At 47.7% G+C, this 22,881-nt stretch overlaps 1 protein-coding gene across 12 annotated transcripts in view; it reads right to left on the bottom strand.

The window, feature by feature from the left end:
• Positions 1-22,881, bottom strand: part of LOC119971578 (AP-2 complex subunit alpha-2-like) — a 527,190-nt gene that overhangs the window by 28,388 nt on the left and 475,921 nt on the right. For 8 of the 12 annotated variants that reach the window (XM_038807337.1, XM_038807343.1, XM_038807342.1 and 5 more), the window contains one exon: positions 4,966-5,100. The exons of 3 other annotated variants lie outside the window; for them this stretch is intronic. In XM_038807337.1, the coding sequence (XP_038663265.1) occupies positions 4,966-5,100 (135 nt within the window). Of the gene's footprint in view, positions 1-4,965; positions 5,101-22,881 lie in introns of those variants that run through there. One more of the 12 variants, XM_038807345.1, reaches the window with a different exon arrangement.

Below are 22,881 nucleotides of genomic sequence, written 5' to 3'. Positions count from 1 at the left end.
CCTGTACATCAGACAATGCTCTCAGGTCCTGTACATCAGACAATGTTCTCAGGTCCTGTACATCAGACAATGCTCTCAGGACCTGTGGATTACACAATGCTCTCAGGTCCTGTACATCAGACAATGCTCTCAGGTCCTGTACATCAGACAATGCTCTCAGGTCCTGTACATCAGACAATGCTCTCAAGACCTGTACATCACACAATGCTCTCAGGTCCTGTGCATCAGACAATGCTCTCAGGACCTGTGGATCACACAATGCTCTCAGGTCCTGTACATCGGGGCAGCACGGTAGCCTTGTGGATAGCACAATCGCTTCACAGCTCCAGGGTCCCAGGTTCGATTCCGGCTTGGGTCACTGTCTGTGCGGAGTCTGCTCATCCTCCCCGTGTGTGCGCGGGTTTCCTCCGGGTGCTCCGGTTTCCTTCCACAGTCCAAAGATGTGCGGGTTAGGTGGATTGGCCATGATAAATTGCCCTTAGTATCCACAATTGCCCTTAGTGTTGGGTGGGGTTACTGGGTAATGGGGATAGGGTGGCGGTGTTGACCTTGGATAGGGGGTAGGGAGCTCTTTCCAAGAGCTGGTACAGACTCGATGGGCCGAATGGCCTCCTTCTGCACTGTAAATTCTATGTAATCTATGTAATCAGACACTGCTCTCAGGTCCTGTACATCAGACAATGCTTTCAGGACCTGTACATCACACAATGCTCTCAGGTCCTGTACATCAGACAATGCTCTCAGGTCCTGTACATCAGACAATGCTCTCAGGTCCTGTACATCAGACAATGCTCTCAAGTCCTGTACATCAAACAATGCTCTCAGGACCTGTGGATTACACAATGCTCTCAGGTCCTGTACATCAGACAATGCTCTCAGGTCCTGTACATCAAACAATGCTCTCAGGTCCTGTACATCAGACAATGCTCTCAGGACCTGTACATCACACAATGCTCTCAGGTCCTGTGCATGAGACAATGCTCTCAGGACCTGTGGATCACACAATGCTCTCAGGTCCTGTACATCGGGGCAGCACGGTAGCTTTGTGGATAGCACAATCGCTTCACAGCTCCAGGGTCCCAGGTTCGATTCCGGCTTGGGTCACTGTCTGTGCGGAGTCTGCTCATCCTCCCCGTGTGTGCGTGGGTTTCCTCCGGGTGCTCCGGTTTCCTCCCACAGTCCAAAGATGTGCGGGTTAGGTGGATTGGCCATGATAAATTGCCCTTAGTATCCAAAATTGCCCTTAGTGTTGGGTGGGGTTACTGGGTAATGGGGATAGGGTGGCGGTGTTGACCTTGGATAGGGGGTAGGGAGCTCTTTCCAAGAGCTGGTGCAGACACGATGGGCCGAATTGCCTTCTTCTGCACTGTAAATTCTATGTAATCTATGTAATCAGACAATGCTCTCAGGTCCTGTACATCAGACAATGCTCTCAGGGCCTGTACATCACACAATGCTCTCAGGTCCTGTACATCAGACAATGCTCTCAGGTCCTGTACATCAGACAATGCTCTCAGGACCTGTACATCACACAATGCTCTTAGGTCCTGTACATCAGACAATGCTCTCAGGTCCTGTACATCAGACAAGGCTCTCAGGACCTGTGGATCACACAATGCTCTCAGGTCCTGTACATCAGACAATGCTCTCAGGTCCTGTACATCAGACAATGCTCTCAGGACCTGTACATCACACAATGCTCTCAGGTCCTGTACAACAGACAATGCTCTCAGGTCCTGTACATCAAACAATGCTCTCAGGTTCTGTACATCAGACATGGCTCTCAGGTCATGAACATCATACAATGCTCTCAGGTCCTGTACATCAGACAATGCTCTCAGGTCCTGCACTTCAGACAATGCTCTCAGGACCTGTACATCAGACAATGCTCTCAGGTCCTGTACATCACACAATGCTCTCAGGTCCTGTACATCAGACAATGCTCTCAGGTCCTGTACATTAGACAATGCTCTCAGGACCTGTACATCACACAATGCTCTTAGGTCCTGTACATCAAACAATGCTCTCAGGTTCTGTACATCAGACATGGCTCTCAGGTCATGAACATCAGACATGGCTCTCAGGTCATGAACATCATACAATGCTCTCAGGTCCTGTACATCAGACAATGCTCTCAGGTCCTGCACTTCAGACAATGCTCTCAGGACCTGTACATCAGACAATGCTCTCAGGTCCTGTACATCACACAATGCTCTCAGGTCCTGTACATCAGACAATGCTCTCAGGTCCTGTACATTAGACAATGCTCTCAGGACCTGTACATCACACAATGCTCTTAGGTCCTGTACATCAAACAATGCTCTCAGGTTCTGTACATCAGACATGGCTCTCAGGTCATGAACATCAGACAATGCTCTCAGGTCCTGTACATCAGACAATGCTCTCAGGTCCTGTACATCAGACAATGCTCTCAGGTCCTGCACTTCAGACAATGCTCTCAGGACCTGTGGATCATACAATGCTCTCAGGTCCTGTACATCAGACAATGCTGTCAGGACCTGTAGATCACACAATGCTGCCCAACCCGTACCTCAGAGTGCTCTCAGGCCTTGTACCTGCGGCAAAGCTGTACCTTAAAACAATGCTCTCAGATCCTGTATCTCCGACAATGCTTTCTGGCCTTGTCCTTCAATAAATGCACCTCGTGCATCCTGAGTAATGTGTATCCTGCTGCACTCAACATTCACCCCGCCACATTGTATTTTGTTGAACACTTATATCTCTAATTATTCCCAGTTCTGACCGTAAGTTATAAACTTTTAATGTAAACTCTGTCTTTCCAGTGGGCAGAACGTGACACAGTGGTTACCACTGCTGTCGAACGGCACTGAAGTCCCGGGATTGAGCCCGGCTCCGGGTCACTGTTCATGTGAAGTTTGCACATTCTCCACGTGGCTGTGTGGGTCTCACCCCTACAACCCAAAGGTGTGCAGGGTAGGTGGATTGGTCAAGCTAAATTGCCCTTTAATTTGAAAAAAAAAGAATTGGGTACTCTAAAATTATTTTTTAAAATTGTCTTTCCAGTGATGCTGCCAAACCTGCTGGGCATTTATAGCAGTTTTTAAATTCCTGTTTTAATTATGTTGGCAACAGGATTCATATTAGGTAGGACACTAAGGGAACTCCATTTTTGCGGCCACCAAGGCCTCAGTTTAATGTCACCACTCCAAGACAGTACTTCTGTCTCTTTAAATCTCTGGAATGAGAACTGAACCCACAAACTTGTGACTCAGAGGTGGGGTTGCCAATTGTCCAGGATTGGCCTGGAATTTTGAAGGATTGAAGATCAATCTCCAGAACACAGCTCTGCAAACCTGTCGGAAAATAATGATTTTTTTTTTTTAAAGATTGCTTTTTTGTCATTTTCTTTGAATTCTCTTCACCAGACATTAAAACATGGTAGAGAAAAGGTTGTTTGGCTGACAGTCAAATATCTTCCAATTGGGAAATTAGTATTTTTGCTTTCCAATTGGTATATGAAGCTGTACTTCACAAGGATGGTATGTTGACCAATTCATGGCTAGAGCACGGGGTAAGTTATGCGACGAAGCTCCCCGATTATATCTGGCAACCCTACTCAGAGGTGAGAGTGTTACCACTGAGTCAAGTCTGAGACTGATTAGTTGGAGCATGCGAGCTTGTCCGCAGTACTGGCTGAGGTATTGAAAGACACAAAACAGAAATATGATTCAGGTATAATTGCAGGTTTTATGGGCAAAGTCCATTAAAATTGTGGAGACATAAATTTGTAACAGCAAAAAGCAGGCATGAAAATGTGACAAAAACGTAACAAGAAATAAGATTTCATAAACAGCATGTGCAATTAGATCCAAGACTTTTTAATATATTACGAAAATTGCAACCCACCTGCCTGAGTGTGTGTGTGGGATAATATTTAAGTAAATTGGGTAGATTTAGGAAGTCAAGGTTGAGCAAAGGCCATTCAATTAATCAAAACCCATCTATGTAACACTCCAGTCTCAAAACCAGCCGAAGACTTCCCCTTTTTACTTGGTTGCATGAAGAACACTCCAAACAATTACTCCAAGAAGGTGCTCCATCTATTATCTAATCTAGCTTTCAGTTCCACAATGATATATTTTCTCATCTATTAGGACCATCCTACCTTCATTTCAGTATAACATATTTGAATCGACTGTTAATATTTATCTCTGTACAATTTAGCATTGACCATTTTCTCTCTGGTCTGCAAGATTAAGATTTTAACCTTCACCCAGCTTATTCTTGTAATTAGCAAATGATTTTGTCACTCTCCTTTGCATCCTGTAATTCTTTCTCAACTGACTGTATCCTGGCTACCAGGTATTATAATGGTTTTGAAACTGAAGGACTCCATTCCTCAGTTGCCACACCTTCCAAGAGTGCAGAACAGAGAATTGTATAAAGGACATCAGACCTGCCAAGCATCACTCCCAATTTTCCAGTCATTAAGACCAGTTGGGATGTTGGGAACACTGGCTGGGATTTTCCAGCCCTGTTCTGGTGGGTCCTGAACCAGAATATTTAGTGGTCCAGCCAACAGTCCATTTCGATGGGACTGGACGATCCTGGCAGCAGGCGGAGCTGGAATAACCCGGTGGCAGACGGGCCAGAATATCCCACCCACTGGGATTCAAGCATTCTGTGCAGTTGACTATTTGAGTCATGCAACACAACCAGAGAAAGGAGAAAGAGTGAATTAACATTTTAAAAATCCAAACTGCAATGGTGACATTGCTCCTCATTCTCATTTTGAGCTGAGAGCAGGAACAGATCACTTGAAGTTAACCTGCTGCAAGGAAAACATTTTTTGCAGTGAAAATCACAATTTACAAAACCAGAACAATGATGTGGTATCAGGTAAATATATCTACATCAGTCTCCCTGTCTAACAGTTTAATTTTCCATGAAATCTCAAGTTATACCAGCTATTCAGGCACATACCTGAGCCTGAGTGTTTGGTTCCAGACGAAGCAAACATCCAACATGAATAGTTTTTGTAAGAATAATTCCAGTTCCCACAAAATTGGAAACATTGGGATCTATCCCATCCAGAAGTGCGAGGCCAAATCCCAAAAGCTGCCAGTAAAGAAGTAAAATACGTTAATTTGAAATGGGCTTAAATCAAAAATATTACAAACAAAATATTTGTAATAAAGTGGATGAACTAATCACGCAGAGAGATATAAATTGGAATGATATAATTTGGATTACGGAGACATGGCTGCAGGGTGACCAGGGATGGGAACTGAATATCCCAGTGTTTTCAGTATTTAGGACGGACAGGCATAAAAGAAAAGATGGTGGTGTGGCACTGCTGGTTAAAGAAGAAATTAGCACAGTAGTGAGAATGCATATTAGCTCTGACAATGTGGAATCTGTATGGGTAGAGTTGAGAAATACCAAGGGACAAAAATCATTAGTGGGTGTCATATATAGACTGCCCAAACTGCAGTGGTGATGTTGGGAATGGCATTAAACACCAAATTAGAGATGCATGTAATAAGGCAATATTGGTGATCATGGATGATTTTAATCTTCACATAGATTGGGCAAATCAAATTAGCCACAATACCATAGAGGAGGAATTCCTGGATTGTATACCGGATGGTTTTCTTGACCAATATGTGGAGGAACCAACTAGAGAGAAGGCCATCTTAGACTGGGTACTGTGTAATTAGAAGGGAATCATTGCCAATCTGGCTGTGCGAGACCCCTTGTGGATGAGCGACCATAACACGATAGTATTTCTTGGCAAGATGGAGAGTGAAGTAGTTGATTCGGAGACTAGGGAACTGTGAAGATATGAGGCGTGAGTTGGCCTTGATAGATTGAGGAAAGTTTCTTAAAGGGGTGACAGTGGCTCGGCAATGTCAAACATTCACAGAACGCATGGGGGAACCATAGCAACTGTTCATTCCTGTCTGGCACAAAAGCAAAGGGGGTAAGATGGCCAATCCATGGCTTACAAAGGAAATCAGAAATAGTATCCGATCCAAGGATTGGCGAAGAAAAATAATAGGTCTGAGGATTGGAAGCAGTTTAGAATTCAGCAAAGAAGGCCAAAGGGATTGATTAAGAAGGGGAAAGTTGGGGTAGTGGGTTAGCCCTGCTGCCTCACGGCGCCAAGGTCCCAGGTTCGATCTCAGCTCTGCATCATTGTCCGTGTGGAGTTTGCACATTAGAACATAGAACATAGAACGATACAGCGCAGTACAGGCCCTTCGGCCCACGATGTTGCACCGACATGGGAAGTCAAAAACTAAAGGCCATCTAACCTACACTATGCCATTATCATCCATATGCTTATCCAATAAACTTTTAAATGCCCTCAATGTTGGCGAGTTCACTACTGTTGCAGGTAAGGCATTCCACGGCCTCACCACTCTTTGCGTAAAAAACCTACCTCTAACCTCTGTCCAATATCTATTACCCCTCAATTTAAGGCTATGTCCTCTCGTGCTAGCCACCTCCATCCGCGGGAGAAGGCTCTCACTGTCCACCCTATCTAACCCTCTGATCATTTTGTATGCGTCTATTAAGTCACCTCTTAACCTACTTCTCTCTAACGAAAACAACCTCAAGTGCATCAGCCTTTCCTCATAAGATTTTCCCTCCATACCAGGAAACATCCTGGTAAATCTCCTCTGCACCCGTTCCAAAGCTTCCACGTCCTTCCTATAATGAGGCAACCAGAACTGTACGCAATACTCCAAATGTGGCCGTACCAGAGTTTTGTACAGCTGCAACATGACCTCATTGCTCCGGAACTCAATCCCTCTACCAACAAAGGCCAACACACCATAGGCCTTCTTCACAACCCTATCAACCTGGGTGGCAACTTTCAGGGATCTATGTACATGGACACCGAGATCCCTCTGCTGATCCACACTACCAAGAATTTTACCATTAGCCAAATATTCCGCATTCCTGTTATTCTTTCCAAAGTGAATCACCTCACACTTCTCTACATTAAACTCCATTTGCCACCTCTCAGCCCAGCTCTGCAGCATATCTATGTCCCTCTGTAACCTGCAACATCCTTCCACACTGTCTACAACTCCACCGACTTTAGTGTCATTTGTAAATTTACTCACCCAACCTTCTGTGCCCTCCTCTAGGTCATTTATAAAAATGACAAACAGCAACGGCCGCAGAACAGATCCTTGTGGTACGCCACTCGTAACTGAACTCCATTCTGAACATTTGCCATCAACCACCACCCTCTGTCTTCTTTCAACTAGCCAATTTCTGATCCACATCTCTAAATCACCCTCAATCCCCAGCCTCCGTATTTTCTGCAATAGCCGACCGTGGGGAACCTTATCAAACGCTTTACTGAAATCCATATACACCACATCAACTGCTCTACCCTCGTCTACCTGTTCAGTCACCTTCTCAAAGAACTCGATAAGGTTTGTGAGACATGACCTACCGTTCACAAAACCATGCTGACTATCCCTAATCATATTATTCCTATCTAGATGATTATAAATCGTATCTCTTATAATCCTCTCCAAGACTTTACCCACAACAGACGTAAGGCTCACCGGCCTATAGTTACCGGGGTTATCTCTACACCCCTTCTTGAACAAAGGGACCACATTTGCTATCCTCCAGTCCTCTGGCACTATTCCTGTAGCCAATGATGACATAAAAATCAAAGCCAAAGGCTCAGCAATCTCTTCCCTGGCTTCCCAGAGAATCCTAGGATAAATCCCATCAGGCCCCGGCGACTTATCTATTTTCACCTTGTCCAGAATTGCCAACACTTCTTCCCTACGCACCTCAATGCCATCTATTCTAATAGCCTGGGTCTCAGCATTCTCCTCCACAACATTATCTTTTTCCTGAGTGAATACTGACGAAAAGTATTCATTTAGTATCTCGCTTATCTCCTCAGCCTCCACACACAACCTCCCACCACTGTCCTTGACTGGCCCTACTCTTACCCTAGTCATTCTTTTATTCCTGACATACCTATAGAAAGCTTTTGGGTTTTCCTTGATCCTACCTGCCAAAGACTTCTCATGTCCCCTCCTTGCTCGTCTTAGCTCTCTCTTTAGATCCTTCCTCGCTTCCTTGTAACTATCAAGCGCCCCAACTGAAACTTCACGCCTCATCTTCACATAGGCCTCCTTCTTCCTCTTAACAAGAGATTCCACTTCTTTGGGAAACCACGGTTCCCTCGCTCTACCCCTTCCTCCCTGCCTGACTGGTACGTACTTATCAAGAACACCCAATAGCTGTTCCTTGAACAAGCTCCACATATCCAGTGTGCCCAACCCTTGCAGCCTACTTCTCCAACCTACACATCCTAAGTCATGTCTAATGGCATCATAATTGCCCTTCCCCCAGCTATAACTCTTGCCCTGCGGGGTATACTTATCCCTTTCCATCACTAACGTAAAGGTCACCGAAATGTGGTCACTGTCTCCAAAGTGCTCACCTACCTCCAGATCTAACACCTGGCCTGGTTCATTACCCAAAACCAAATCCAATGTGGCCTCGCCTCTTGTTGGCCTGTCAACATACGGTGTCAGGAAACCCTCCTGCACACATTGTACAAAGAACGACCTATCTAATGTACTCGAACTATATCTTTTCCAGTCAATATTTGGAAAGTTAAAGTCTCCCATAACAACTACCTTGTTACTTTCGCTCTTTTCCAGAATCATCTTCGCCATCCTTTCCTCTATATCCCTAGAACTATTAGGTGGCCTACAGAAAACTCCCAAAAGGGTGACCTCTCCTTTCCTGTTTCTAACCTCAGCCCATACTACCTCGGAAGAAGAGTCCCCATCTAGCATCCTTTCCGCCACCGTAATACTGTCCTTGACTAGCAGCGCCACACCTCCCCCTCTTTTGCCCCCTTCTCTGAGCTTACTAAAACACCTAAACCCCGGAACCTGCAACAACCATTCCTGTCCCTGCTCTATCCATGTCTCTGAAATGGCCACAACATCGAAGTCCCAGGTACCAACCCATGCTGCCAGTTCCCCTACCTTATTTCGTATACTCCTGGCATTGAAGTAGACACACTTCAAACCACCTACCTGAACACTGGCACCCTCCTGCGAAGTCAAATCTGTGCTCCTGACCTCTATACTCTCAATCTCCCGTACCCCAAAACTACAATCCAGGTTCCCATGCCCCTGCTGAATTAGTTTAAACCCCCCCAAAGAGCACTAACAAATCTCCCCCCCAGGATATTGGTGCCCCTCAGGTTCAGATGTAGACCATCCTGTCTATAGAGGTCCCACCTTCCCCAGAAAGAGCCCCAGTTATCCAGAAATCTGAATCCCTCCCGCCTGCACCACCCCTGTAGCCACGTGTTTAATTGCTCTCTCTCCCTATTCCTCGTCTCACTACCACGTGGCATTGTCCCCGTGTTTGCATGGGTTTCACCCACACAACCCAAAGATGTGCAGGCTCGGTGGATTCGCCATGCTAAATTGCCCCTTAATTGGAAAAAATTAAATTTATTTTTAAAAAAGAAGGGGAAAGTACAGTACAAAAGGAAGCTTGCAGGGAACATAAGGACTGACACTAAGAGTTTCTATAGATATGTGAAGAGAAAGAGATTGGTAAAGAGAAATGTAGGCCGCCTACAGACAAAAACAGGGGAATGCATAGGAAGGGACAAAACAATGGCTGAGCAATTGAATACATGCTTTGGTTCTGTCTTCACAAAAGAGGACACAAATCAGATACCAGAAATGTTGGAGAATGAAAGGTTTAGTCAGAGGGAAGAACTGAGGGAGATCAACATTAGTAGAGAAATGGTGCTGGGAAAATTGATGGGGTTGAAGGCGGATAAGTCCCCAGTTCCTGAGAATCTGCATCCCAGAGTGCTTAAGGAGGTGGCTCTGGAAATAGTGGATGCATTGTTATCATCTTCCAGGATTCTATAGACTCTGGAACTGACCTTGCAGATTGGAGGGTAGGTCACATCACTTCAATATTCAAAAAGGGAGGTAGAGAGAACACAGGGAATTATAGACCAGTAAGCCTAACATCGGTAGTGGGGAAAATGCTTGAATACATTATCAAGGTCTTTATAGCGGAACATTTAGAAAGCAGTGGCATGATCAGTCAGAGTCGGCATGGATTTATGAAGGGAAAATCATACTTGACAAATCCGTTGGAATTCTTTGAAGATATAACCAGTGCAGTTGATAAGGGGGAGCCAGTCAATGTGGACTTTCAGAAGGCGTTTGACAAAGTCCCGCATAAAAGATTATTGTGCAAAATTAAAGCGCATGGGGTTGGGGGAAATGTATTGAGGTGGATAGAAAACTGGTTGGCAGAGAGGAAACAAAGAGTTGGGATTAATGGGTTATTTTCAAATTGGTAGGCAGCAACTTGAGGGTGCTGGGACCCCAGCTATTCACAATATATATTAATAATTTGGATGAGGGAACAACATGTAACATCTCAAAGTTTGCAGACGATAGCAAATTGGGTGGGAGGGTGAACTGTGACGAAGATGCAGGGATCCTACAGCATGATCTGGAAAGGTTGGGTGAGTGGACAAATCAATGACAGATGCGGTATAATTGGGATAAGTGTGAGGTTATTCACTTTGGAAGCAAAAACAGGAAGGCAGATTACTACCTGAATGGTTGTAAATTGGGAGAGGGGAGTGTGAAGCAGGACCTGGATGTCCTTATGCACCAGTCACTGAAGGTAAGCATGCAGGTGCAGCAGGTGGTAAAGAAGGTTTCGAGTATAGAAGTTTGGATGTGTTGCTGCAATTATACATGGCCTTGGTGAGACCCCACCTGGAATATTGTGCAGTTTTGGTCTCCTTCTCTGAGGAAGGATGTCTTGCTCTCGAGGGAGTGCAGCGAAGGTTTACCAGACTGATTCCAGGGATGGTGGGACTGTCATATGAGGAGAGATTGACGAGGTTGGGATTGTTCTCGCTGGAGTTCAGAAGAATGAGGGGGAATCTCATAGAGACTTATAAAATTTTAACGGGACTAGACAGGGTAGATGCAGGGAAGATGTTACCAATGATGGGTGTGTCCAGAACCAGGGGTCACAGTCTGAGGATTCAGGTTAAAACATTTCGGACAGATAGAAGAAGACATTTCTTCACCCAAAGAGTGGTGAGCCTGTGGAATTCATTACCACAGGAAGTAGTTGATGCTAAAACATTGAATATATTCAAGAGGCGGCTAGATATAGCACTAGGGGAGAATGGGATCAAAGGCTATGGGGAGAAAGCAGGATTAGGCTATTGAGTTGGATGATCAGCCATGATCATGATCAATGGCGGAGCAGGCTCGAAGGGCCAAAAGGCCTCCCCTTCCTCCTATCTTCTATGTAACTATGAATAAAGGAGTTACATTCTGTATTTTCCAATCTAATGGAATCCTCCCCTAATCTAGAACATTTAAAAAAAACTAAAACCAACCCATCAACTATCTCTTTAGCCACTTCTTTTAAGACCCTAGGATGAAGTCCATGAGAACCTGGGGACTGGTCACCCGTGGCTCCAACACTTTCCTCGGTATCACTCCCCCGGTGATTGTAAATTTCCTGAGTTCCTTTCTCCTTTCCATTTCCTGATTTACAGCTACTTCTGGAATGTTACTTCTATCATCTATGGTGAAGACGAATGCACAAAATCTGTTTAATTCATTTGCCATCTCCTTCCTTTCCATTATTAATTCCACAGGCTCACTTTCTATATGGCCAATGTTCACTTTGGTAACTCTTTATTTTCTAAAATACTTGCAGAAACTTTCACCATGTCTTGGTACTTCTAGCTAGCTTTATCTCATTTTAATTTTCTTCGTCATTCTTTGCTGTTTTTTATGTTCTGTCCAATCTCTTGACCTGCTCCCTCCTTTGAGAAATTACATACTTTCTCTTAAGTTTAGTTCTGTCAACTTCCAGTTGCATGATGCAAGGGAAGGGCATGTGGTGTTTCTCCCGACTATCCTTTTTACAAGTTCTCTCTTTATGTGTCAGTATATTGTTATTTGCCGCCGCAAAAAATTATTTAAACACTCAAGGAACACGTTTTTTTCAAATATGCCCAAGAAATGTAAACATACGGACTGGAAAATATTTAATGATAACCCTACTGAGACGGCTACAGCTAAGATGGCCGCCAGCTCCTCCACGCTTCTAACAAATGAGTGAAATTCTGGTCACTGAGCTCAACAAATCCCAACAAAGTTTGGCTCTGGAGTTGGAAAATTCATTGGAAGAGTATTTGGGTCCTATTTGGTCCTCCCTTGACATCATTTGTTTAGTTGTTGATTCTCATGCCAGCACCTTTACCGACATCGAGAAGGTCCTTTCAGACCACGGGCACAGGATGATTGGGGTGATTAAGGAAAGAGTGTTGTTGTAGGGCAAAGTCGATGACCTGGAAAACCAATCAAGGAGACAAAATCTATGCATTATTAGTATACCAGAAGGGACTGAAGGCCGAGCCCCAAGACAGTTTATGTCAGAGTTATTCAAAAAGATGGTGGGCGAAGATACATTCACCAAACCCCCGGAGATGGACAAGTCCACCGCACCCTTCGGCCAAAACCTTTGCCATGCCGATCCCCACGAGCCATTGTAGTCCAGTTCCATCGCTACAAAGATAAGGGACTGGATTCTCCATTATTGGGACTATGTCCCCACGCTGGCGTCAAAACGGTAGAGTTTCACGCCAGGAAAACTTGGATCAAAGTGACATGAATTTCCAGCCCTGCAGGGGGCTAGCAGGGACCCGGAGTGGACCTCGCAGCTTTTGCTGCAGATATGGGCCCCCGCACATCCAGGTTGGAAGCCGCGCATGTGCACGCCGGCGGCCGTGCCGTACTCTATGGTGGACTCGGACCGCGAAGCTGGACTCACAAAGTAGATCCCCCGATCGGCCGAGTGCCCAACTCTCAACTCCCACACAAGCTCTGCCCGGTGACCTACAAGGCCCTCCTTGACCTCAGATCTGCCCGCCCCCGACCAGGGCTGCCGCGGACTGAGTCTTCAGCTGCCACGCGAGTATCCCGACTGGCTGGAGCACATTAGTTCCATGCCGACAGGACTTCAGCTGTCGGGACAGAGAATAGCTGAGTGGACCTCTAGTAATGGCCCCAGGTAGGTCCCAGGCAGTGCAGCTTACACCCCGTGTACGCTGCTTTTCAGGGCCTGCAGTATCAGTAAACTGGCGTCGGTCCCGATTTCTTGCGGGAACATTTATTCTCCCCCACTGCGCTGGCGGCGATTTCGGCGCAAGGGTGCGGAGAATCCAGCCCAAGGAGCTTGTTTTTGGTGAGCAAAGGAACATCGCGGTGTGACTTACCAGGCCATTCAATCAGGTCTACCGAGACTGTTGGTCGTTCTGGGTGAGTGTGCTTAACACTCACTTGGCTCTGTTTCTCGTTCTAAGCTCTGGAGTCGCCAGGTGCCGTTAAGACACTGCCACAAGCTTCAAGGTGAAGTTCAAAGCAATAAAACCGTACACCAATTAGTCAGTCCAAATAACTAGAGTTTATTATAATACAATTATAATAACTACCCATACACAAGCTAAAGGATTAAACTTACTCCTACCGCTAAACAACCAATACTTATCTCGAAGGAACTGCGAGGTCAGGGAACAAGGCCTCTTGCTCTGCTCTGGTCTGCAGACTTCGGATTACTATCAATTGCCAAGGGTGTCAGGAGTGCCTATGTCTGGTAGCGGTCGTCGTCGTTAGGCACTTACTTGTTGGTGGCTGCTGCTCGACGGCTGTAGTAGAAGACAGGAGCCCGGAGACAGGAGACTGAACCGTGTGTGGGACCTTTCTTTTATAGGTCCCAGGGGATCCACGCCCCTTTGGGCGGACTCCCTTACCTGCTTGGAATCGATTGGGTCTCTTCCCAATCGATATGTTTGAACCCCCCAATCCTAGGGCAGTTCCTTGGTTGCTGGGGCGGTTCTTGGGACCTTTTGTTTTGGGCTTCTCTGGCGCCACTGGGTCTGGCCTTCCATAGAATGTATCGATTTGTGCTTAACTTGTGTCCATTGTATCTGGGACTCGCCCGGTACTGCCTCATTAGTATGTTAACGGGTTTTCTTTCACAGTGCTGTCTGGTCTCTGAAGCAGCAGAAACCGGTTTCTGCAGTCGTCCCAATACACAATCGCCTTGCAAGCTGCTTGCTTTTCAACATGTCCATTTTCCCTGCATTCCTTGCAATCTTCCATTTTGTGTTGGGCAGTGGCCACCCCAGGTGGCTACCCCAGGTGGCTACAAGACACAAGTGCAGACCTGGAAAGGAGGGATATAAAATTCAACATGAAGTCCATTGTCAAGGTAGTGTCCTTTTAAGAAAGGTTTTTGTCCCATCACATGGCATCAGTGATGTCATTGTGTAGGTGGAGTTGGGCTGTGGCTCTGTGAGCTGTTTTTACTTTTGCTTTCAGTTTGGACTGCTGTGGACTCATGTTTCTATTTTCATTTCAAATATCTGTTCCAGTAAAAAAATCATTGATTATAGCTACCTGCTGTTTTTATCATAGAATTTACAGTGCAGAAGGAGGCCATTCGGCCCATCGAGTCTGCATCGGCTCCTGGAAAGAGCACCCTACCCAAGGTCAACACCTCCACCCTATCCCCATAACCCAGTAACCCCACCCAACACTAAGGGCAATTTTGGACACTAAGGGCAATATATCATGGCCAATCCACCTAACCTGCACATCTTTGGACTGTGGGAGGAAACCAGAGCACCCAGAGGAAACCCACGCACACACAGGGAGGATGTGCAGACTCCGCACAGACAGTGACCCAAGCCGGAATCAAACCTGGGACTCTGGAGCTGTGAAGCAATTGTGCTATCCACAATGCTACCGTGCTGTTTTGGTAACTTAAAAGACATTGTTTGCTTTCCGGAAGGGTTTAAACCTGATGAGACGGGGGTCAGAATCTCAGGGAAAGCCAGTCTTATTCAAGTGAGAATGCAGAGTGCTGGGCCACGCCCTTGAATAGGGATTTTTGGTTTATGGGATTTTGTTTTTGAATTGGAACATTTAAAGGGGAATTCATTTCTGTAGCTGTGGGGTGTCTTTATGTTTGTAATTGATAAAAATTCTTGCTGTGTGTTTATATAAATGTTAACTCAGCTCTTAGAAATAAAAATGAAAATCGCTTGTCACAAGTAGGCTTCAAATGAAGTTACTGTGAAAAGCCCCTCGTCGCCACATTTCGGCACCTGTTCGGGGAGGCTGGTACAGGAATTGAACCCGCGCTGCTGGCCTACCTTAGTATGCTTTAAAAGCCAGCTCTTTAGCCCTGTGCTAAACCTGAAGCTTATTTTGATTATAGTGTCTGGGAAGACTGTTGAATAACACCTGAAGGGGAGGCTCTTGTGCTCCCCCTAGCCAAATTCAACATAAAAAGTCAGGAACTCTACAATACACTTTGGAGTTTCTAAACCCTGTCCCATGACACCACACTGTACAAGAAAAGAATTAGCTTTGGGCTGATTCACCCTGCCCACCTCTGCATCACATTTAACAGAGATTACTTCTTTGACCTATCAGATGATGCAGTCTCTATCCTTAGTGGCGCATAGTTAATTATTTTAAAATAGATAGCATCCATATTGGGGGCTGTTTAGCACAAGGCTAAATAGCTGGCTTTGTAAGCAGACCAAGCAAGCCAGCAGCACGGTTCGATTCCTGTAACAGCCTCCCCAAACAGGTGCTGGAATGTGGCGACTAGGGGCGTTTCACAGTAACTTCATTTGAAGCCTAGTCGTGACAATAAGTGATTTTCATTTCATATTGTATAGATACAGTACCAAGGAAGTGAAAAACACATACATTGGTTTAAGTAATTATGATTTTAAACTAACCCCATTATAACCTAACCCCCTTAACTCTCGACCACATCCAGTTCTTTAAAGAATGAGATGCACGGCCACCATCTCTGATAGAACCTCCCCACGGAGCCCCGAATGGTATATTTAATCTTCTCCAGAGTAGGAATGACATCATGTCTTCCATCCATGCGGATACTTTTGATGCATGGGAGACCTCCAATTAAGCAATATTTGCCTCCTGGATATTAAAGAGGGAAAGGCGAGAATGTCCGTCCCTACCCCTGAGTGGAATGCCAGACAGTGCGAGACTCCAAATATTGGTTGCAGTGGGCAAGGTTCTAGGACCACCCTTAAAATCTTCGACATCATATCAATAAATGAAACCCAGTATCCAGCTAGCTCAGGAGAAGACCAAAACATATGCACCGGTGTAAATGAGCAGTGGTCACACTTGTTCTCCACATCTCGAAATAATACACTCATCTTTGCCTTAATCCAATGTGTTCTATGTAATACTTTGAACTGAATCAAACTCAGTCTGGCGCAAGTCCAAAGACATCCAGGTTAGGTGAATTGGCCATGATAAATTACCCTTAGTGACCAAAATAGAATAGGCGGGATTAGTTTATGGGTTACGGGGATAGGGTGGAAGGGAAGATGAAGTAGAAATGACCATATAGAGGGCTTCTCTCCAAGCCTCCTCAGTAAGTTCAGGGCCTAGTTCCCCAGACCATTTCTCCTTACTCCGTCCAAAGGGGCAGGATCCAAAGAAAGAATAAGGCTATGCAGGTTTGAGATAGACTTGTGGGGTCAGGTAGAAGGAAGAGATAAAACTTACATGAGAAATCTCAAATTTAAAAGAAACAAAAAAGGTGGAAGGAACTAAATTTGTCCGTCAGTCTCTCAAGGCTGGCAAAACTTCCTTCCAAAAACGAGACCCCAAAGTGCACCACGCCTTAACGATATGTCCAAGTCCAAAGGCACAAAGAGATGGGCCGGGATTCTCTGAGCCCGTGCCGGGTCGGAGAATCGCCGGTGACGCGGAAAATTCCTGCCACGCCGCTCCGACGCCGGGACATGATTCCCCGGCAACCGGAGAATCGGCGCCAATCGCACCCACGCAGTCGACGCGGCGCCGGTCGGGGTCCCACCGGCATGGTTCCAACCTGGTACCACCCGGCAGGAGCTCGGACCCGCAGCCCCGGTGGCCGTCCTGGTGGGGGGACGGGGAGATCAGATTCCAGGGGGGCCTCCACGGCATCCAGGCCCGCGATTGGGGGCTACCGATTGATGGGCGCCCATTATCTGGAGGGGGCCTACCTCCTTCAATGTGAGCCCGCTGTAGGGCTCCACCATGTTGCGCGGCACCGGCACGAAACGGCCGCTAGGTGCATGCACCGGCGCGGAGACGGCTGTCATAATATCCACTCATGTATATAATGAGGTGCAGACAGGCAGTGATTGACATACAGGATTACCAGTAAGCACACAACACAGTGCAGCCAATCACCAGACAGGACACTACCACTATAAAGCCAGAGGGCACTAGGTTTCCCACTCTCTCTGGACCCAGCCACTGAGACAGTCAGAGTCCACGAGCTAGCAAGTGCAAACACCACGCGGTAGCTAATAAGTCTGGTCAGGCTAATACAAGGTCTCCGTCAGTTCAGTATAGTGTTGACCCACAGCTGAACATGTATATCAGTTCTATCGTTGAATAAAACAGTGTTGGATTTTCTCCAGTGTTAGACGTCTGCTTCTAGCTTCCCTGCATCAAGTGCAGTCCACATCGAACCAGCCTGCCTAACACATCATGGTACCAGAGTGAACTGATCTTGATGGACCTACCTTGAGTGAATCAGCATTGAACAGCAAGCAGCCATCTGGTGAAATGGAAAACATTCAGCCTGCTCTGCATTTCCAGCAACATCGGCGCAAATTGGAAGATCTTCAAGCAAAAGTTCCTCTTGTACACCGAGGCCTCCGACCTCGAAGTAGCATCGGATGCCAGGAAGATCGCGCTATTTCTCTCCACAGCGGGGGACCACGCCATCCACATCTACAACTCCCTTACGTTTGCTGAAGGCAAAGACAAAACAAAATTAAAACCAGTCCTGCTGAAGTTCGACAGCCACTGCACCATTGAAGTGAATGAGAGCTTTGAACGGTACGTTTTCCAGCAGAGACTTCAGGGTAAGGATGAACCTTTTCAGTCCTTCTTGACCCATCTCCACATCCTAGCACAGTCATGTAACTATGACTCGACGGCTGATTCCATGATCCGGGATCAAATCGTTTTTGGGGTACACTCCGACTCCCTTCGGCAGCAGCTCCTGAAAGTCAAACAGTTGACCCTCCCTGTCGCTATCGAAATGCGCGTTGTCCACGAGCATGCTACCGGTTACTCCCACATCAGGGCGGCAGAGACTGCAAAGCTGGCCTCCCATGATGCGGAACGGGTGCAGGCCATCGCACAGATGCAGGGCCTGAGCATTGAGGAGAGTGGCCGTTTTGCGCGCTTTTCCCGGGTCCCTGGGCATGCGCGCCACGACCGTGTGGAGGACGAGACTGACAACCCGACTGCGCAGGTGTGTATGTCGACCGACCGCACTGCGCATGCGCAATGGCGGACGGAACGCGCTGACGTCGGCGTCATGACGTGACCAAATTGTGGCTCCGCCCACTTTAAGCGGCAATGTCCGGCAAAAGGACGCCGGTGTCTACAGTGTGTCAAGCTTGGCCACTACGCAGCCCTTTGCAGATCTGCACCACCGCTCAACAGCCAGCGATCCCAGCTGCGGCGCAAAAGTGTCCACTCAATACAACAAGGTATGCCAGATTCCGATCCCGACAGCCCAACAGACCCTGATGCTGAGTGCCTCAGGTCCCCATACCGGGTGGGCATCATAATGACACATGCGCTGCCTTCCACTACAACGGCGAAATGTCTCTCGATCCTCAGTGTGGATCCCGACGATGAGTGGTGTGCTGTCCTCACAGTTAACAAGGCTCGCACCCGGTTCAAACAGGACACCGGGCATCGGCAAACCTCATCTCAAAATCCGACCTCGACACCATCCGCGCCAGACCAAGCATTCTTCCACCGGCCTGCCAGCTCCTTGGCTACAATGGAATGCCATAGCTGCCAGTGGCTCGTGTCAACGAGGGGTATCCAACAAGGCGATCAAGGCGACTCTGCGGTTTGAAATCGTCGGGCCTGACAGAGCATCACTGCTCGGTGCTCGAGCCTGCAAGCTCCTGAACCTGGTTCAGCGCGTCCACACTATGTCATCATGACCAGCGGTGGCGTCGCCTGATGGAAACTTGCAAGCCGACATAGATGACATTATCACGCAGTACCACAGCGTATTCGATGGGATGGGCACGCTCCCATACCGATATAAAATCCTGCTCAAGCCGAAACCCACCCCTGGAATTCGTGCACCACGCCGGGTGCTGGCACCCCTCAAGGATGGTCTGAAGAAGCAATTACAGGACCTCCAAGCCCAGGGCATCATATCGAAGGTCACAGAGCCCACAGACTTAGTCAGCTCCATGGTCTGCGTAAAGAAGCCGTCAAGGGAGATTTCGCATTTGCATTGACCCGAAGGATTTAAACCGCAACATCATGCGGGAGCATTACCTGACCAGTGAGATGGCTCATGCCAAATTCTTTACTAAGCTGTATGCCTCCAACGGTTTTTGGCAAATACAGCTGGACGCGTCCAGTCGCAATCTGTGCACGTTCGACACCCCGTTCGGTCGCTACTGCTACAACCGGATGCCCTGAGGCATCATATCTGCCTCCAAAGTATTTCACCGCATCATGGAGCAGATGATGGAGGGCATCGAGGGGGTGTGAGTGTACATTGATGACATAATTATCTGGTCCACAATGCCCCAGGAACATATCGCTCGCCTCAAGAAGGTATTCCAGAGAATCCATGAACATGGTCTCCAGCTCAACAGGGCCAAGTGCTCATTTGGTCAATCGGATATCAAATTCCAATATGACCACATTTCGCAGCAGGGCGTGCGGCCAGATGCTGACAAGGTCGTGGCGATCAACGCCATGAAGGCCCCGGAGGACAAGAAGGCAGTCCTCCGCTTTCTCGGGGTGGTCAACTTCTTGGGAAATTCATTCCCAATATGGCATCTCACACCACGGCCCTCCGCCATCTCATCAAGAAGTCGACAGAATCCCAGTGGCTGCCCACGCATGAAGAGGAATGGCGTGAGCTGAAAGCAAAGCTCACCACAGCCCCGGTTCTAGCATTCTTCGACCCAGCCAAGGAAACCAAAATATCAACTGATGCAAGCGAGGACAGCATTGGGGCGGTGATCCTTCAGCAGGATGACTCCTTGTCCTGGGCTCCAGTGGCGTATGCCTCCAGGGCCATGACGCCCACTGAGCAACGGCTCAGATTGAGAAGGAGTGTCTGGGCTTCCTGACAGGGATAGTCAAGTTTCACGACTCTGTTTACGGCCTGCCAAAATTCACGGTGGAAACGGACCGCAGGCCTCTAGTCCACATAATCCAGAAGGATTTAAATGACATGACACCTCGGTTACAGCGAATTCTTCTTAAGCTACGCCACTACGACTTAGAACCTGTCTACATGCCAGGCAAAGAGCTGATCATTGCAGATGCCCTATCCAGGTCCATTACCACACCATGTGAACAAAGTGACTTCATCTGCCACATAGAAGCGCAAGTGCAGTTGTGTGCCACCAACCTCCCAGCCTCTGACGAACGGGTGGTCCAAATTTGTGACGAAACGGCCAAGGATCCTCTGCTGCAGCATGTGATGCAGCAACTTACCAATGGCTGGCAGGAGGGAACAATGTTCCCAATTCTATAACGTAAAACACGACCTGACGGTGGTGGAAGGCATCCTTCTGAAACTCGACAGGATCGTAATTCCTCAGAGCATGCGGGCTATGGTGCTGGGCCAACTCCATGAGAGTCACCTTGGGGTCAGGAAATGCTGATGCAGAGCTCGGGAGGCGGTCTATTGGCTGGGCATCAGCCAGGACATTGCACATAGGTCCTCAACTGCCCTACCTGTCAGAAGTTTCAGCCAGCTCAACCCAAAGAAACGTTGCAGCAGCACGAGATCGTGTCCTCTCCGTGGTCCAAAGTAGGTGTAGACCTTTTCCACACCAAGGGGCGTGACTACATATCCTGGTCGACTACTTCTCCAGTTACCCAGAGGTGGTGAAACTGTCCGACCTCAAGTCGAAGGCGGTAATCAAAGCCTGCCAAGAAACGTTCGCCGGGAATGGGATACCGCTCACGGTAATGAGCGATAACGGTCCTTGCTTTTACAGCCAGGAATGGTCTGATTTTGCACAGTCCTACAACTTCCGTCACGTAATCTCCCTTCCCACTACCCGCAGTCAAACGGGAAGGCTGAGAAAGGGGTCCATATTGTAAAGCGGTTGCTGTGCAAACCTGCAGACTAAGGCTCTGACTTCAACCTGGCAATGCTGGCATACAGGGCAACCCCACTGTCCACTGGATTGTCTCCAGCGCAGATGCTCATGAATCGCACTCTGAGGACCACAGTTCCAGCCATCCATGTTCCAGACCGTGACCATCTCACGGTCTGACAGAAAATGCAGCAGTCACGGGACCAACAGAAAGCCACATACGATGCTCATGCCGTGGATCTACCCGAGCTGGCCCCAACTGATCATGTTCGTGTCCAGTTGCCTGAGGATAGCTGGTCAGCCACAGCTGTTGTGATCAAACAAGTGGTCCCAAGATCGTTCCTTATCCGCATGGCTGATGGCTCCCTGCTACAGCGCACCAGATGGGCACTACGAAGAGTTCCACGCCCGCTACCTGACCGACGTGCCCCACATCCTACGATACTTCCTCCGGACGTACCCTACCACGAGGCCACCGATCTACCAGCAATCCTGCCGGCCCACGCGACCATCGCGATGGCAGCGATCCCGCCTGTACAAGTGCAGGCGGCTCCTGATCCACCTCTGCGGCGATCGACAAGAATTTGTCGCCCACCACAAAGACTCAATCTATAAACTGAACTCTTGTACATTTTGTGACTTCATCGATTTAACCTCTGTAAATATTGTTTTGTTTGCCATGTATCTGCATCATCGACACCTTCCTATGTATATACATTCATCGAGACACCTTTTGTATATAGTCAGGCATATATGTATATACGCTCACACACTCTAGTATTTATTTATCTAGAAAAAAGGGGGAAGATGTCATAATATCCACTCATGTATATAATGAGGTGCAGACAGGCAGCGATTGACATACAGGACGACCAGTAAGCACACAACACAGTGCAGCCAATCACCAGGCAGGACACTGCCACTGTAAAGCCAGAGGGAACTAGGTTTCCCGTGCTCTCTGGACCCAGCCACTGAGACAGTCAGAGTCCACGAGCTAGCAAGTGCAAAAACCATGCGGTAGCTAGTAAGTCTGGTCAGGCTAATACAAGGTCTCCAGTCAGTTCTGTATAGTGTCGACCCATAGCTGAACATGTATGTCAGTTCTATCGTTGAATAAAACAGTGTTGGATTTTCTCCAGTGTCAGACGTCTGCTTCTAGCTTCCCTGCATCAAATGCAGTCCACATCAAACCAGGCTGCCTAACAGATCAACGTCCACCACGCGCATGCGTGGAGACGGCCAGCGCGTGCATTCGCAGACCCACGACGGCATTGCAGGGCCGCGTATCGGTGCCAGAGCAGCGCGCAGCACTCCGGCGCCGTGCTGGCCCCCTGAGGGCCACTGAATCGCTGGACAAGGAGGCCTGTTGACGCCGGCGTGCACCACTCTGGTGTTTACGCCGGCGTCAACACTTGATTTTTCCAGATCGAGGCAAGCGAAGACAGTGAGGGAAGGTTGAAGTGCTGCCGAAACTGCTTCCAAATCTTGAGGGAGGAGATCGCCACAGGGCTTGAGGAAAGACCCAAGGGGGAGAATGGCAACGGTGCAGTAATTATGACATATAGGGATGAGGTTGTGATGCAAGACTGAGCCTCCATTGTGCCCCTATT

Source organism: Scyliorhinus canicula, chromosome 9 (assembly GCF_902713615.1).
Source record: "Scyliorhinus canicula chromosome 9, sScyCan1.1, whole genome shotgun sequence".
NCBI lineage: Eukaryota > Metazoa > Chordata > Chondrichthyes > Carcharhiniformes > Scyliorhinidae > Scyliorhinus > Scyliorhinus canicula.
Note: the sequence above shows the minus strand (reverse complement) of the source record. Positions and strands in the feature narration are given on the sequence as shown.